At 54.0% G+C, this 16,258-nt stretch overlaps 1 protein-coding gene across 2 annotated transcripts in view; it reads left to right on the top strand.

Annotated features, from left to right (window-relative positions):
• Nucleotides 1–16,258, top strand: part of BCL9L (BCL9 like) — a 72,499-nt gene that overhangs the window by 49,164 nt on the left and 7,077 nt on the right. For both annotated transcript variants that reach the window (XM_068167811.1, XM_068167809.1), the window contains exons 3-6: nt 11,426–11,789; nt 13,413–13,535; nt 14,909–15,119; nt 15,778–15,862. In XM_068167811.1, the coding sequence (XP_068023912.1) occupies nt 11,426–11,789; nt 13,413–13,535; nt 14,909–15,119; nt 15,778–15,862 (783 nt within the window). The remainder of the gene's footprint in view (nt 1–11,425; nt 11,790–13,412; nt 13,536–14,908; nt 15,120–15,777; nt 15,863–16,258) is intronic.

Here is a 16,258-nt window from a genome sequence, read left to right as displayed (position 1 = left end):
GACACAGAATGAGCTGAAAAATGTATGTAGTCAGGTCAAAGTAGGGCTGTCAGAGCAAGCCTTCATGCATGTGGCTTAAATGTCTTATTTCCTCTGTCATGAGCCTCTTCAAAGGCAAGCCTGCTTATTGCACTGCTGGCTGTGCAGTGTGTTGCAGCTGGGATTGGCTTTGAGAAGTGGCAGGGGTGCCCCTACCACAAGGATTTCCTGTTAGAACTCTGCCTGCAGAGGTTGTACCCTTCTTCAGTCTGGAAAGTGGCCTGAGCTTGCATTGTTGGGCTGAGAGGGAAAGGTCATTGTGAGGCAGATTTTCTGCAAGGCAGCCTGGGATGTCTGGCCCTCGTTTGCAGCATGCAGCGGGCATCTCTGTGCTGCCTTTATCTGGGTGTCTGCTGCAGGGGTATGGAGCATGGCTCTGCCTTCCCAGCACAGCCATCTGAACCTTGCCAAGTCCCCGGTGTAAGGGGTGGGCTGTGCAGGAAGCCAGTGGTCCAGGTGCAAAGCTCCTGCGCCAGCCTGGGAGGTGCAGCAAATTGGCCTGTGCTCAGCCCTGGTGAGGCTGTGGGTGCCCTGGGTGACGGTGACACCTAGTGGCTTCATCCCACAGGCTCTGCCTCCAGCCCAGAGATGGGGTGCTGGGCACAGCACCCTGGAAAATCTCCTGGTGCTTCCCAACAGCTGGCATGAAGCTGGACCAGCCATAGGCAACAGACCACACAGTGCTCAGGAGCTCTTGTCTCTCTGTCTTGGAGGTGGTGCCAAGGAAAAGATGGCCTTGTTGACAATGACTAGAACATCATGGAGCCCTACAGAGAAAGCTTCTGCTAAAAAGAGCAGAAATGGTTGTGCTGAAGCTCGGGAGCTCCTCATGAAGCTCTGTCATCGCTGGGTTGCAGTCTTGCACATGCTGGAATCTCATGGTGGTCTTCAGTTCTTGCCAAGGATCCTGACATCCAGACACCGTTGAGCCACCATCCTCACAGGCCTAGCCGCATCAGGCATTTGCCTGACACGTGTGGTGCTGGGCAAGACTTGGCTCCCTTGTGATTCTTGTGTTTTGAAGGTCTTGGCTATCAGCCCTGCTGCCTAGGGAGCTGGAGAAGGCAGTGTGAGGTGCAGCTCACCTGGTAGGCCTTCAGCATCGCTCAACCCGCTCTTGGTTACCCTAGTAGACAAACGCAGTGGGAATAGCCCGAGGAGGTCTTTTAATCCCATGTGGCTACCACACAGGGAGGTCTGTGCTGAGGCCTCGTGTTGCAACCTACAGTGCTAGCTGCCAGGGGAGTGTTCCCAGGGAAACCTTCCCCTTGTGTGTAGGTGAGCTTGTCTTTGTGCTCCCAGCATAGCCATGCTCTGAGCAACCTAGCCCAGTGTGAGGTGTTCCTGCCTGTGGCAGGGAGGCTGGAACTGGATGATCAACCCTAACAATTCTATGATTCTGTGATCTTCAAGGCAATTACCAAAGCCTGTGTGTGTGTGTCCAGCTCTCGCAGCGGCCTGTGACTCTGACCAAATATTGCATACTGTGGGAAGAGCTCCTGCCTTGGAGGGAATTTAAGCTCCCTGAGCAACAGCAGTGCCTGTGGAAGAGTCTTCTGGCTTTGCTCCCTGACCACACCTACTAGATGCTGTTACAGCACTGCAGCCTGCCAAGCTGCAATGTGCAGGTGGCTGTGCTTTAAGCTTCCTGCAGGTTCCTCACTGACCCATCCCCAGCAGGTCACACGATCCAGCGTATGAAATAATTCCTCATTATCATCCCAGTAGAGCCATGTGTGATGGTCAAGTAATGTCTGGCACATGCAGTTTCTGTAGGGAATGTGCCAGTTGGACTTGGAAGCTGGAAGGATCTGCAAATTTGGTCGTAGACCTGGAGACTTCCTGAGCACAGGGCAGGAGGAGGAGGCTCTCCTGCGAGTGCAGCCAGCAGCAGCAGAGTGGGGAAAACTATTGAGATGGGGGCAAGGAAGTGCTCAGAAAAGCTCTTCTGTTGCTGATGGATTGAAGCTGCGGCAGGTGGGTGGCAGGGTGCAGGGCAGAGGGCAAGTGTCATTCCTAATTTGCCTTGCTGCCTCTGAGCCTCTCTTTCCACCTGCATTCCATGGGGATGCCTGTGCTTAGGTGGAAAGGAACATGAGTCTCAGAGTTTGTCCTACTGAGGATGGTGAAGACTCGTGGTCAAGCAGCCCTGCCGAAATGCATTGTTGCTGCGGCGGCTCCAAGTGGCAAGAGATGGGCAGGGCCTGCCAAGGTGACTGAGAGCTGCTGGGATTCAACAGTCAGATTCTCAGTGCAGGTCTTTCAGAATCCTCCTGTACAGCTTTCAAGCATGCCACATTTTCTGCCATTTAAAAGGGTGTGAGGAAGATCCAAGGACTGAATAGATGAGAAAATGGGCTTCTCTGGGCTGTGGGTGTGATGATAGAAGAGCAAGGCAACTTCATGATGCATTCAAAGCAGATGACTCTCGCCGGCAGAGTCTTGCCCTGCAGAGCTCCCTGCCTCCTGACATCTGAGTTTGGCTGGCCAAAGCAAGGGACAGATATGAATACCTTTGGCAGCAGCAGCCTGGGGTAAGTCTGCTCTGCTCAGGAGAGTGCTCCTGTGTGAGGCTGGGGAGCGCTCCTTCAGTTGTTGGTCACTACATGTCATGCTGGCTTGGAGCTGTGCCTGTCAAGCTCAGGTGGGTTGCAGGACTCACCTGGCTGTTAGAACCCATTATTGCCTCTTGGCTGGAGCTGTCTGGATGACATCAATGCTGTTTCCTGCTGGAACACACTCAAAACCCACTGAATGATCTTACAAAAAGGATTGGTTTGGAACAACTGTTTTTGCATGGATAAAGGTAATGTCTCAAATCAGAAATTATCCCAGGCTTCTTCAGGAAAGGGCATTGTAGTCTTTGCCTCTGTGAAATATTCGCCATTTAATTAAACAGTATGATGTTTCCTTGGAGGTGTTCCAGCCCCCTCAGCTATTAACCCTGAGAGAACTGGTAATCTAGGGGTGGTGTTAAGCAGTGTGCCTATCATCTCTTCCAGACTTGGGGTGAGAGGTATTTCAGGAGGGGTGTCTCTCCTTTTGCTGTGCTCTGCCTTGCTTCAAGAAGGCCCTGAGCTTGCCTAGGACCTCTGATTTCCAAAGCCAATGTGTTCCACTTGAGTTTGTTGTGGTGCCCATGGGACATTTTGGATCAGATTTGTCCCAGGATTGCTGCTCATAGTGGGTGGGTGCTTATCAGCAGAGGGGATGTGCTTAGGTGTTTGTAATGGCAGTCTGGGCTTACTACTTCCTGACTGGCTGGTGAAGAGGAGCTGGGTGACTTTCTGCTCCTTGTTGCATCATTCTGTTATGACTTGTCTGGTGTGTTGGGTGTCTGCAAGCCATGGAGCATGTCAGCACAGCTCAGGAGACCTGGGGTTCTGGTCCTCCTTGTGTGTGTGCAAGTTAGTAGCCATCTGGGTTTCTCAAGAGCTCTCCCCAGCATCTGATGGGAGTGAGGTGCAGTGAAGCTCCTTCCTTGAATCATCATGACTCTGCTTTCCCGGCTTCCCCGTTCACCCTTTCTCCCCATAGGGACAGCAGCAATGTCAGTGAGCTAGCACCAAGATGTGGAAGCTGTGGGGCAGGCAGGCTGGCAGCCACGAGGTTTTCCTGTCCTGTCGGGAGCCAGACGTGGGCTCCGAGTTCTTGCAGCGGTCTCAGGAATCTGTTAGCGTCCTTTGGAGCGGGCGGGGACATGACTCACCAGCAAGCCCTCTGGGAATGCAGTGGGGTTTCAGGTTTCTTCAGCTATCGGCTAGTGGTTCCGGGATTGGGAATGTCAACCCAGTCTCTCCCCGCCCAGAGCTTCCTCCTCCCCCTCTGCTGCTGTTCAGACCATACTGAAGGAGAGAAAGCAGTTTTTCTTGCTTTGAGTTTTCTTGTCTGCTCAGGTCCCGGCTCTAAAGCTGTGGCTTTTCTGATGTGCTAAGCACAGACACCGTCTGTGCAGTACTGTTTGATCGGATTTATTGTGCCTTGCAAACTGCCCCCTCGCGTGAGGTAGGCTGGGTTGTCTGTCCCTTTAATGAAGGGGGACTCGGGACACCCAGAAACAGTGTATCTTGCTTGGGGTGCTGCTCATGGAATTGAGAGCCAGGAGTCTTGGCTCCTTGCTTTAGCCATTGGGAATTAAGTTTGCTATTGTCTTTAAAACTACTGTGCTGAAGTGGGTGTACTGCTAAATTGCCAGGTATCTGTGCACTTTGCTTTGTGTTCTCTTGGATCATTTCTCTTCCCATGTATCTATTTCCTAATTACTTCTCTTTTGTGCTCCAGATGTGTAGCATGCCTCCCTGAATCCTGTCTGAATCTGGGGGTGTGTGCAAAGATCTATAAGCACTCAAGATGCCTATTAGCCTGCAACAACCAGACAGGTGGGAGACAAGGATGGACCCCCACTATGCATCAGCAACAGGATCCACCTGTTGCAACTCCAAAAAGCAGACTAACATCCACAGGCATCTGGTTCTGGTGTTCCTCTCATTCAGAATTATGAGGGGAGTGTGGTCAGTCTCAGTAAAGACTGGAAGAGGAAAGCTTCCCAAGGTTGAGCCAGGGCCTGTCGTCAGCCCAGTATGGCTTTTTGTCCTGTGACTGGCTATGGCAAGGGATTGGATGACCTCCCTGGAACAATAGGCTGCTCCCAAACAGCAACAACAAAAAAGAAAGATGATCTAGAATGCCACATTCTGGAGGGATCTGGTAGCCATTGAGGCTCAGGATGATCAGGTTGAGTGCCTGTGGGTGAAAGTTAGAGGGAAGACCAACAAGGCAGACATTCTGGTTGGAGTCTGTTATAGACCACCCAACCAGGATGAAGGAGTTGATGAATTATTCTATAGGCAGCTAGAGGCTGTCTCCAGATCACCAGACTTCATTCTTATGGGTGATTTTAACCTGCCTGATATCTGCTGGGAACTTAACACAGCAGCGAGGAGGCAGTCTAGGAGGTTCTTAGAGTGCATGGAGGACAGCTTCTTATCCCAGCTGCCGTGTGAGCCTGCCAGGGGTAAGGCTCTGCTGGACCTCCTTTTTACAAGCAGAAAAGCGCTGGTGGGGATGTGGTGGTTGGAGGCTGCCTGGGGTCCAGTGACCAGGAGATAATTGAGTGTTCAAAATGCAGCCAAGCTAAGAAGGGCAGCAACAAAACCTCCACTCTGGACTTCCAGTAGGCAGAATTCAGGTGACTCAAGGAACTAACTCAGCAGGTACCTAGGGCTGCAGCTGCTTCAAGAAAGAACTCCTGAAGGCTCAGAACAGTGTGCCAGAGATGAGCCCTGGGGCAGACAGCCTGGATGGGCAATGAACTTCTAAAGGAATTAAGGGGAAAAAAGAGGGTGTACCATCTTTGGAAGAAAGGTGAGGTAACCCCTGCTATGTGTAAGGATGTTGCTAGGTCATGCAGGAAAAAAATTAGAGAGGCAAAAGCCCACTTAAAGCTTAGCCTGGCACTGCTGTGAAGGACAACAAAAAGTCCTTCTACAAATGTCTGAACGGCAAGAGGAGGACAAGGACAACCTCCACTCCTTGGTGGGCACAGAGGGGAAAATAGTAACAAAAGGTGAGGAAAAGGCAGAGGTACTTAACACCTTCTTTGCCTCCATTTTCAATAGCAGGATAGGTTGTCGGCAGGACAAGTGGCCTCCTGAGCTGGCAGATGGAGGCAGGGAGCAGTGTAGTTCCCCTGTTATCCAGGGGAAAGCAGTTAGAGACCTCCTTACCCGCTTGGATCCCCACAAGTCCATGAGACCGGATGGGATCCATCCTAGGGTGCTGAGAGCTGGCAGATGAGCTCCAAGCCGCTCTCCATCATTTTTCACCAGTCCTGACTCACTGGAGAGGTCCCAGAGGACTGGAAGCTGCCAACGTGGTGCCCATACACAAGCAGGGCTGGTTGGATGAGCCAGGGAATTCTAGGCCTGTCAGCCTGACCTCAGTGCCAGGCAAGATCATGGAACAGGTCATCCTGAGTGCAATCACACAGCACTTACAGGATGGCCAAGGGCTCAGGCCCAGCCAGCAGGGATTTAGGAGGGGCAGGTCCTGCCTGACCAACCTGATCTCCTTCTATGATCAGGTGACTGCCTGGTGGATGTGGGGAGGCCTGTGGATGGAGTCTACCTGGACTTCAGCAAGGCCTTTGACACTGTCCCCCACAGCAACCTCCTGGCCAAGCTGTCAGCCCCTAGCTTGGACAGCAGCACTCTGTGCTGGGTTAGGAACTGGCTGGAGGCTGAGCCCAGAGGGTGGTGGTGAATGGTGCCACAGCCAGCTGGCAGCCAGGCACCAGTGGTGTGCCCCAGGGATCAGTGCTGGGCCCCAACCTGTTCAATATCTTTACTGATTATCTGGATGAGGGGATTGAGTCCATCAGCAGTGAATTTGCAGATGGCAGCAGGGGCAGGTGTTGGTCTGTTAGAGGCTAAGAGAGCTCTGCAGAGGGACCTTGCCAGGACAGATGGGCAGAGTCCCAAGGGCACGAGATTTAACACATCTGAGTGCCAGGTTCTACACATTGGCCACAACAACCCCATGCTACAGGCTGGGGTCAGAGTGGCTGAGAGCAGCCAGGCAGAGAGGGACCTGGGGGTGCTGGTTGACAGCAGCTGAACATGAGCCTGCAGTGTGCCCAGGGGGCCAAGAAGGCCAAGGGCATCCTGGCCTGCATCAGGAACAGTGTGGCCAGCAGGAGCAGGGAAGTCCTTGTGCCCTGTGCTCAGCACTGGTTAGGCCACACCTTGAGTCCTGTGTCCAGTTCTGGGCTCCTCAGTTTAGGAAAGATGTTGAGATGCTGGAAGGTGTCCAGAGAAGGGCAACAAAGCTGGGGAGGGGTCTGGAGCACAGCCCTGTGAGGAGAGGCTGAGGGAGCTGGGGTTGCTTAGCCTGGAGAAGAGGAGGCTCAGGGGAGACCTTCTTGCTCTCTACAACTCCCTGCAGGGAGGTTGTAGCCAGGTGGGGGTTGGTCTCTTCTCTGTAGCAACCAGCACCAGAACAAGAGGACACAGACTCAAGCTATGCCAGGGGAGGTTTAGGCTGGATGTTAGGAAGAAGTTCTTCATAGAAAGAGTTAGTGGCTGTTGGAATGTGCTGCCCAGGGTGGTGGTGGAGTCACCATCACTGGAGGTGTTTAGGAAGAGACTGGATGGGGTGCTTGATGCCATGGTTTAGTTGATAGTGTTGGATGATAGGTTGGACTCGATGACCTCAAAGGTCTCTTCCAACCTGGTCTGGTCTATCCTATCCTGTCCTGTCCTGTCCTGTCCTGTCCTGTCCTGTCCTATCCTATCCTATCCTATCCTATCCTATCCTATCCTATCCTATCCTATCCTATCCTATCCTATCCTATCCTATCCTATCCTATCCTATCCTATCCTATCCTATCCTATCCTATCCTATCCTATCCTATCCTATCCTATCCTATCCTATCCACACTGCAGGCAGCATCTGAAGGTTTTGCTGTGGTGGCTGCCAGGTCCTTCAGGCTCGATGGACATGTTCCCTCCAGTTTGACCTGAGGACTAGAGAGGCGGGGGATGGGCATATCTCCAGAGTTATTCTCTTGACTCTGCATGTGTGGTCTTAGTGGGGCCCAATTTTCTTCTTCCTTTCCCAAGGTATTCACATGCCTGTACTGTGGGATTCTAGGGCTGTGCTGCAGTGCTGCTGAGCACTCACGCCTCAGGCAGAACATGTTGGGGTCTCCTGAGAGCAGCCATGCAGATGTGCCACAGGCAGAACATGTTGGGGTCTCCTGAGAGCAGCCATGCAGATGTGCCACAGGCAGAACATGTTGGGGTCTCCTGAGAACAGCCATGCAGATGTGCCACAGGCAGAACATGTTGGGGTCTCCTGAGAGCAGCCATGCAGATGTGCCACAGGCAGAACATGTTGGGGTCTCCTGAGAACAGCCATGCAGATGTGCCACAGGCAGAACATGTTGGGGTCTCCTGAGAGCAGCCATGCAGATGTGCCACAGGCAGAACATGTTGGGGTCTCCTGAGAGCAGCCATGCAGATGTGCCACAGGCAGAACATGTTGGGGTCTCCTGAGAACAGCCATGCAGATGTGCCACAGGCAGAACATGTTGGGGTCTCCTGAGAGCAGCCATGCAGATGTGCCACAGGCAGAACATGTTGGGGTCTCCTGAGAACAGCCATGCAGATGTGCCACAGGCAGAACATGTTGGGGTCTCCTGAGAGCAGCCATGCAGATGTGCCACAGGCAGAACATGTTGGGGTCTCCTGAGAGCAGCCATGCAGATGTGCCACAGGCAGAACATGTTGGGGTCTCCTGAGAACAGCCATGCAGATGTGCCACAGGCAGAACATGTTGGGGTCTCCTGAGAACAGCCATGCAGATGTGCCACAGGCAGAACATGTTGGGGTCTCCTGAGAACAGCCATGCAGATGTGCCACAGGCAGAACATGTTGGGGTCTCCTGAGAACAGCCATGCAGATGTGCCACAGGCAGAACATGTTGGGGTCTCCTGAGAACAGCCATGCAGATGTGCCACAGGCAGAACATGTTGGGGTCTCCTGAGAACAGCCATGCAGATGTGCCACAGGCAGACCTGCACCTCCCAGCCGGTCACCGACAGTGGCGGCGCTCTCTGGCTTGGTCTAGCTGCACCCTGGTGTCAGCTGGTTTGTGAATCGTGGGACCACGGTGCAATGTGTTGCAAAGATTGCAGCGCAGCCAGCGGAGGCTGTGGGCCACCAACAGTGGGAGCTGCTGCAGGGCTTGCTTTCTGGAATGCTGCCTGGCAGCAGCTCTTCCTGCAGGGCTGAAGGCTCCCTGCGGCTGGCCAGCCACCGGCTGCAGGCAGTGGGTGTGCTTAGCACTGCAGCTTGTGCCATATGGACCCTATCCTCCTCCTCGCTTGCCCTGACCGTGTCTCCTTCCCTGTTCTGCACTCCTCCCCTTGTAAGTGGTTTGACAGAGCAATTGGGCAGGCAGTGGGACCGCAGCTCTGACATAAATCTCTCCTGGTGTGGAATAAGGGGTATAAATATCCAGAGAGTGATGTGATCTTTCCAGCTGCTATTAATAGGTCCCTGGAGAACAAGAGGCAGCGAGCGAGCCTGGCTGACACTTAAAGGGCTAGCAACTCCCTTATGTGCTGTGAAAATTAATCAGCGCTGTGGCTCACCATCTTCCTCCAGGCGAGAGCAGAACCCTCGCTGAGGTGCGTGGGGAGGAGGCGGAGGAGGAGGGAGCAACTAACGACTCGCTACTTAGAAAGCGGTGATAGGGCAAGCTGTGCATCGACGATCCCACTAACCAGGAATGCCTGGGCGGGCTGTGCAGAGCGCTGTCGGTGCAGGGTGCTCGCGGTCGGTGCCAGCCAGCCACCGGCTCAGCCTTGCCTTGCAGGGAGGCAGATGCCGAGAAGTCGCAGCTGCAGGCAGGGAATTCACTGGCGCTGGATGGCAAGCTGCAGCTTGAGTGTTGCAGCAATCACCGTCTTTCGGGGATCACGGGTCTGCCGGTGTGCTCTGCTCTTTGCTTGTGTGCTGTTCTGGGTATGGGGTTTTGCCCTAGCAGAGCGAGTGCTCGGGTTTTGCCAGTGGCACGTCTTCAGGCCCGCCTTCAGCAGGGCAGCGGCAGCGTGCACAGCACTGCTGAGCTTTGCGGCGCTCTTCAGAGACGCGGGGTCTGGTCTGGGGCCGGTGCTTCCTGCCCCTGGGGGTTAGAAGAAATCTGTGCGCCGCATCTGGCCTGCGTAGTCCAGATGGGAGGAGCAGACCACAGACCCAGTAACCTCCACGTGCTGGGAATTTTCTCTGCCTGTGCATGCACAGTAAAGGTTTCTGAGTGCATTGTGGGGGCGTCATGCAAAGCTCACAGCAGGCATGAGCAAACAGTAATACCTCAACCACCATGCACACATGGTTTACTCTTCTTCTCCCCTGGTCCCTGAGAAGTAGTGAGGACAGGCAGTGGTGGTCTCTGCAGCTTTGGGGCCACTGGCTGGGGTAGCAAGGAGGCTGTAGCAGAGGAACATGGGATTCTGATGCAGGAAGAGCTATGTGCTTTAGATGAAGACAGCCAGGACTAGTTCTCATGGGGCTGTGAATCTTTTTGTGCTGAGACTACCTCTGAGGATTTAGCTGTGAATGCAGTTCAGGCCAGGAAGTGACAACGTGTAAAAGCTATGCCTGAAGGTCAGGAATGTCCTCTGCCTGCTTCAGTAGCCCATGAGGTGAAGCTGGCTGATGTCCCACACTACCTGTGCCATGTTGAAGAAGACTACTTCCTACAAGTAGGAAGTACTCAGAGGCCGAGAGGGATGCAGGATGCAGCTACCAAGGTGGTCTGTTGGACTGAGGGTCAGTAGCAGCTTTCCAGAACATGCAAAATGCCTGAGCACTTTGTGCTGTGGTACTGCAGAGCTGCATCCTGGTCATCTGTGCTGCCTGTGCAGAGCTCTGAGGGGAGGAATCCCAGCACAAGCGTAAGAGAGTCTCCCAAGGCAAATAGATCCTGCAAGGAGTGCTGTTGCAGCATTGCTCAGCTGCATGCACATCCTCCAGCCCAGGAGCTTGTGTGCTGTGCCCTAACTGACTCTTGCCCAAAACACTCTATCTCAGCTTGTGGGGCTAGTTGGGAAATGGGGCTGGGGCTGGAGCAGGAGTGCCTCACCCTGCCATCCTGGCAAACCCATGGCACATTGCATCATCCTGCTAGGCTGGAAGCTGCTGCTGAAGTGGGCTCTCCCTCACCCAGGGCCTTGGAGCAGGAACCAGCATGGTCCCTCAGGTCCCTGGGAGAGAAAGGGATACCACTTAGCTGACTAGTACTTGTACTTCCTGGCTCTGCCCTTGCCTTGCAATCCATTGCTGCCACTTTCTCAGCTGCCTGGACCTTCTTAGTCCTCCCCTATCCCATCCCAGCTTTCTTCCTATAGACCTGCATCAAGACCATTTTCTGTCTGTTCAGTTGTTTGCTGTGTTCTGCAGAGCAGCAGAAGGGTCCCTGGAGCCAGCAGGGCACTAGATTTCTGTCCTGGGTCTCAAAGCTGTCAGAGCTCTGGGGAAAGTGTGCGAAATAGCTCTAAGGATCCTTTCACTTACCAAAGGGTCAGGCTGGCTGGGAGCACCCCATTCTCATCATGGCCTCAGAATAGAGGCTCTTGTACCCGTGCCAGTGGCAGGCCTGCCGTGCCTAGGGGGATTTTGCTGTATGTGTCTGCATGAAGCTAACTGCAGAGCAGGGTCCTTTGTTTGAAGGGACCAAGGCTAATTCCTGGCACAAGCAGCTCTGGGCCTTGCCACAGGCTTGTCTGGCCCTGCAACCTGCAGCAGTCCCAGTGCCCTGTCCTGGGGCTGTGGCCCTGGAACCTGTGCCTACGTGAAGGGTACCCTGCTCACTTCTTTTGCAGGTTTCTGATCGAAGCAGCCGGGAGCTCCCTCCACTGGCGCTGCGGGAAGCTTTAGCCAATCCAATGCACCCTGACAACAAACTGCCCAGCCATGGCAAGGCAGGCAGCAGCGGTGCCCCAGCCCAGCACCACAACGTGAGCCAAGCACCCACCTGCAGCCTGGGCTCTAAGGGCGTAGGTGTGGGCAGCCATGGCAGCAAGGCCAGTCAGATCTCTCCTGGCAACTCTGGACTGAAAACCAGCCAGAACACTGTCCCAAACTTCAGTTCTTTGAAAGGCAAGGTGAAACGGGAACGAAGCATCTCGGTGGACTCTGGAGAGCAGCGAGAAACCAGCACCCCTTCGCAGGACACAGAATCTAAAGGTAATACTTCCCTAAACTTTGCCTCAGCACGTCCTCCTTGCAGTTGCTCCAAGTGTCCTGGCAGGGCCTGGAATGGGAGCAGCTGTGAGCATCATGGATATCTCTTCTGTGTCTTCTGTCTGGACTTGTCCTGGTTGCCTCTGCATCTTTGCATCACTGCTTGTTGCATCTGCAATTTTGGGACCAGGGTGGCTGAGCATTATCTTTACATTTCATTCCCTGAACTGCTTGTTACACTGAGAATCTGGGATACTGGTTTTTGTGGGCTGCTGTGGCCAGCTAAGCAAGAGCATGGCTCACTGAAACTGCACCAAAGACTCCTGCATGCAACTTTCAACTTGACAGAGTTGAGTCATTTTCTTTCTCCTTGCTGTTGGCAAAGAGCTACCTTTGTGGTGTTCTTGCAGCTGCCTGGTTGTGGCTAGCAAGGAGGTGCTCTGAGGGTCAGTGGCTGAACCGTTCTGTGATTTCATCAGATGACTCCTGTGCTGCAGCATGTGGCTTCTGGAAAAGGGCTGAATCAGTGCTTTCAAACCCTCTGGCTTCCCTCTCTTCACCAGCCTTCCTTCTAGTCTCTTGTCTTCCACTGAATTCTGTGCTCACTGGCTGCATGGGATGCTTTGGCATCTTGCAGGTGTTTATGTCAGAGGAGAAGTCCTTGTGGTGCTCTTGTTTCCAACCCAGACTCACACCTGGTCCCCAAACACAGAGCTGTTCTTCTGGCTCTGCCCCATACCATTTGGTTTCACAGCCAAAACTGTGTCACCTGTGTTGCCTCTGACTTAGGCCAGTGCCATGCCTTGGAAGAAAGTAGAATGTACCTGAACAGACCTCCTGCCCCCAGGCAAGCTTTCTCCCCATGGCTTTGCAGGGTTACTGTATGCCACTGGTCATTATCCAAACACTGTCTTGCAGCCCAGACTTCCAGGAGGAAAATTATTAAAATGGCTTGGTAAGAAAGCCCCAACAGGCTGCCCTGATAGAGCATGTATGACTGGCAGCCAGGAGAGGGTGTGAAAAAGGGAGACCAGGCAGTGTGTGTTAAAGTACAAGTCTGAAAGTTATCCATCCCGTGCCTAATTCCTTTCCCCAAGCCACTTCCTCTTTGAGCTGCATCAACCCCATCTGAGAAACAGAGGCAGAGGAAGACTCTGAGTTCACAGAGGGCATAAAGACCCCTGTCTGACTGATGTCTGCAAAGGGCAGAGTCTGCCTCTTCTTCCTATGGAGGATGTGAATGTGTCCTCCCATTCCATTTTCAAGTTTTAATGGCTAAATCAAAGACCCCTTAAATTCAGCATTAATGTCTAATACTCTCTGGGTTGGAACAGCAGTTGGGCATGCCCTGTTAGCAAACTCCTTTCAGACAGTACGAAATACATCCCATTCTGAACCAATAGCTCTCACAGAGGAGTCTCACCATGTCTGACTGCAAAGACAAAGAGCCAAGTCTGAGCAGATGCTTCAGGATCTTCATTAGGGCCAGGCAGATGTCACTGTAGGGCAATGCATCCTGGGCCAGGTTGGCAGTGCTAGTGTGAAGCACGAAGCTGGGCTGGGCTTCAGCCTTCCCAGCCTCTGCCAGGTCTCTTCTGTTCCTGTGATGGCTCTTCCCCCTTGCAGGTGAGGTGGCTCCCCGCAGCAAGAGGCGGTGCGTGCTGGAAAGGAAGCAGCCATACAGTGGGGACGAATGGTGCTCTGGACCAGACAGCGAGGAGGACGACAAGCCCATCAGCAGTGCACACAGTGAGTGTCTATCTCCTTTCTAGCTCAGGAGCTTGGATCCAGCTAGATCCTTCCTGTTGCACAGCAGGGCAGATGGCATTGGCGCCTGCAGCTTTGCCTCTGTGTGCTGCCTCAGCTGGGCATGTGGCGTGGTGGGCCCCTTCAGTTGGTGCTTGTTGTGCTGGGAGAATATTTGCAGCCATGCAGTGAGGCATAGGACCTGTTTTGTGGAGATGCTACCAAGATGCTGCAGGAGAAGGTGTTGAGGGTAAATGTCCCTACTGTATGTTGCTCTGGCCACACTAGCAGCAGAACTGCCATCTTGGCAGAATGCCTGGTTTAACTCTGGTGAAGCACATCTGCCCTGTCCATGGGACATACACTGCCCTTATTGCAGCATCTGAGTCCATTCCAGGCCATCTACTTGGTTCTCTGTGGTTGTACTTTTAAGGCAGCTGAATCTAAAGAGGCTCTCAGGCTCTTGAGAGGGGTTCAGGTAGGGCTTAGCTGGTTTGGGATGACAAACTGTATCTCTCATCTTGTTTTCCAAAAGCATTAAAACTCTTTGACTTTTTAGTATCTAGAATTCAGTTTCAAGTTGTAATGGGGAGAACATCTGAGAGGACAAGGCCTGGTCCTGTGGGGCCCAGGGGCTGCAGCTGATGGAGAACATGGAAGCATGTAAACCCGAGTACCAGGTGGCCTTTGTGCCTGGCGGTGTGCTGTAGCTGTGCTCTCCAGGATCTTCCCTTGTGCTTCTATCCACAGTCCCCAGCCCTCTGGGGAAGGGACAGTGCCACCTTACCATCTCTTCCTGCTCTGAAATCCACCTAATTAGAGCAGGTCAAGGTGGGACTGTCCGGGGGCCAGGCATGGCAGTTCATGTGTCCCACGCCAGCTTTCTGGTGATGTCTCCTCCTCCTGTGCTACTGGTGCTGGTGTTGATTAGGTCCACTGGAAGGTCTGTTGTACGGAGCTGCTGGGAAGAGAGCAGGAGAGCCTGCTTCGGTGGGGGGCTGTGGGGTGTGTGTGTGGCTCGGCAGGAGGGAGGTACTGCGTGCTCCCGGTAATTGCAATGCTTATTAATTAAGAGTAGTATGTAACAACTCAAGCCGTCGCTCCAGTGGACAGCACCCTCGCATGGCCTGCTCCCGGAGTGTCTGTCTCAGAGGCAGGGATAGGAAGACAGCAGCGGCCCCTTCGCGGCGGGGACGGCCAGGCGGGTGCTGCCCCCTGCCGCTGCCCCGCACAGCCAGCTGTGCTTCCTCCACCCCGGAGCCGTTCCCGGCCATACTGCCCCGCGGGTCCCTGCCCCGGCGTCCTCCCTCTTGCCTGTCCCTGCCCGCGGGTCTCCCCTGCACTAGGCTCAGCAACTTGTCCCTGTGCTCCTGCAGACTGTAATGTACCAGATCCTGCGATGTCCACGGCCCCACAGCTTGGCCCAGGGTCCAACCCGCTGCCGAACCTGACTGAGACAAGCACTTCCAGCGTGCCCCATGGTGCTGCCCCCGGCCTGCGCTCAGACGCTGCAGGAGGCGGAGGCAGTGGGACAGGAAAGCAGCCCTCACAGTTCGTTTACGTCTTTACAACGCACCTTGCTAACACGTAAGCAGTGAACCCTGTCCCTCTGCTGCTGTAGGGCAGACAAGTGTCTCGCTGGCTGCAGAGCTGGGTCTCCCCAGGAAGTCTGCTGGCAGCTACTGCTGATGGGCAAACTTTGTCTTCAGTGTGCGCTCCCTCCCAGCATTGCCCAGCGCTGCCTACTGATTCATACACTGTAGGGTACATCTGGTCAGCATCCTGCATGGTCTGCTTTGCTGTGGTCTGATTCAGAAGTGACTAAGGGGCTGGGTGTCATGGGGAGCGCACCTAGTGTGCTCTGCTTGGTTTGTCCCTTTTGCTCTGTGCTGTCCTGGCCATGAGCCTTAGGAAGGCTGTTTAGTTTTAGAGCTCTGCTATACCACAGGTTTGTTGTGGTAGATTCCAGAGCATGTTTGTGACAGCCACCACGGGGCAGCCTGCACAAGGCAGAACCAACTGCCCATTGCAGCACATGGGAAGAAGGAAATCCCTGGGCATCAGTTGGAGGATCTCACTGGGATACGTGCAGGACGTGGGAGGATTCTGAATGCCCCCCTTCTTGGAAGTCTCTGGAGATCACCCTCTTCCTACAGGATGGAAGAGTGGAGGTGGCACCTAGGGCCTGGGATGCGCTGGATAGGGCACAGTGCCTTTTCTCAAGCAGTTTGTGCTCTCTCCCCAGAGCTGCAGAAGCTGTCCTTCAGGGCCGAGCTGACTCCATTCTGGCCTACCATCAGCAGAATGTCCCACGGGCAAAGCTAGACCAGGTATACCATCTATGAACCAATGGCTCCTGTTGGCACGTGCTGTTGACCCTTCCCTTCCAACACAGCTGTTCTCCCCCAGCTCCTGGCTCAGATGTGGAGAAAGGGGTTGTCAGGAAGCCTTTGCAGTGGTGTGGGAAGCTGCTTTGGCATGGAGCCTCTTTGGAGTGAATCCTTGCTGCCACCAGATGTAAAAACTTTGGTGTGGGGCATGGGCCTGTGGCCCCACAGCTGTATGGGCAGAGTACCTGATTGCATGTAAACCAGGGGGCCTGTGTCTTCCCTTCAGGGAATGAAAGCAAACTGCTTCAGGAGGTGTATGGGAGGCAGAGAGCTCTCCTGCAGGGTGCAGGCAGGGATCCCTGCCCAGACCTTTTCCTGCTCAACTTTATTTCTCTT

The sequence above is a fragment of the Melanerpes formicivorus genome, unplaced genomic scaffold (genome assembly GCF_026170545.1).
Source record: "Melanerpes formicivorus ecotype bairdi unplaced genomic scaffold, bMelFor1.0.p_v2 SCAF_123, whole genome shotgun sequence".
NCBI lineage: Eukaryota > Metazoa > Chordata > Aves > Piciformes > Picidae > Melanerpes > Melanerpes formicivorus.
The sequence above is the reverse complement of the archived record's forward strand: the minus strand, read 5'-3'. Positions and strand labels throughout refer to the sequence as shown.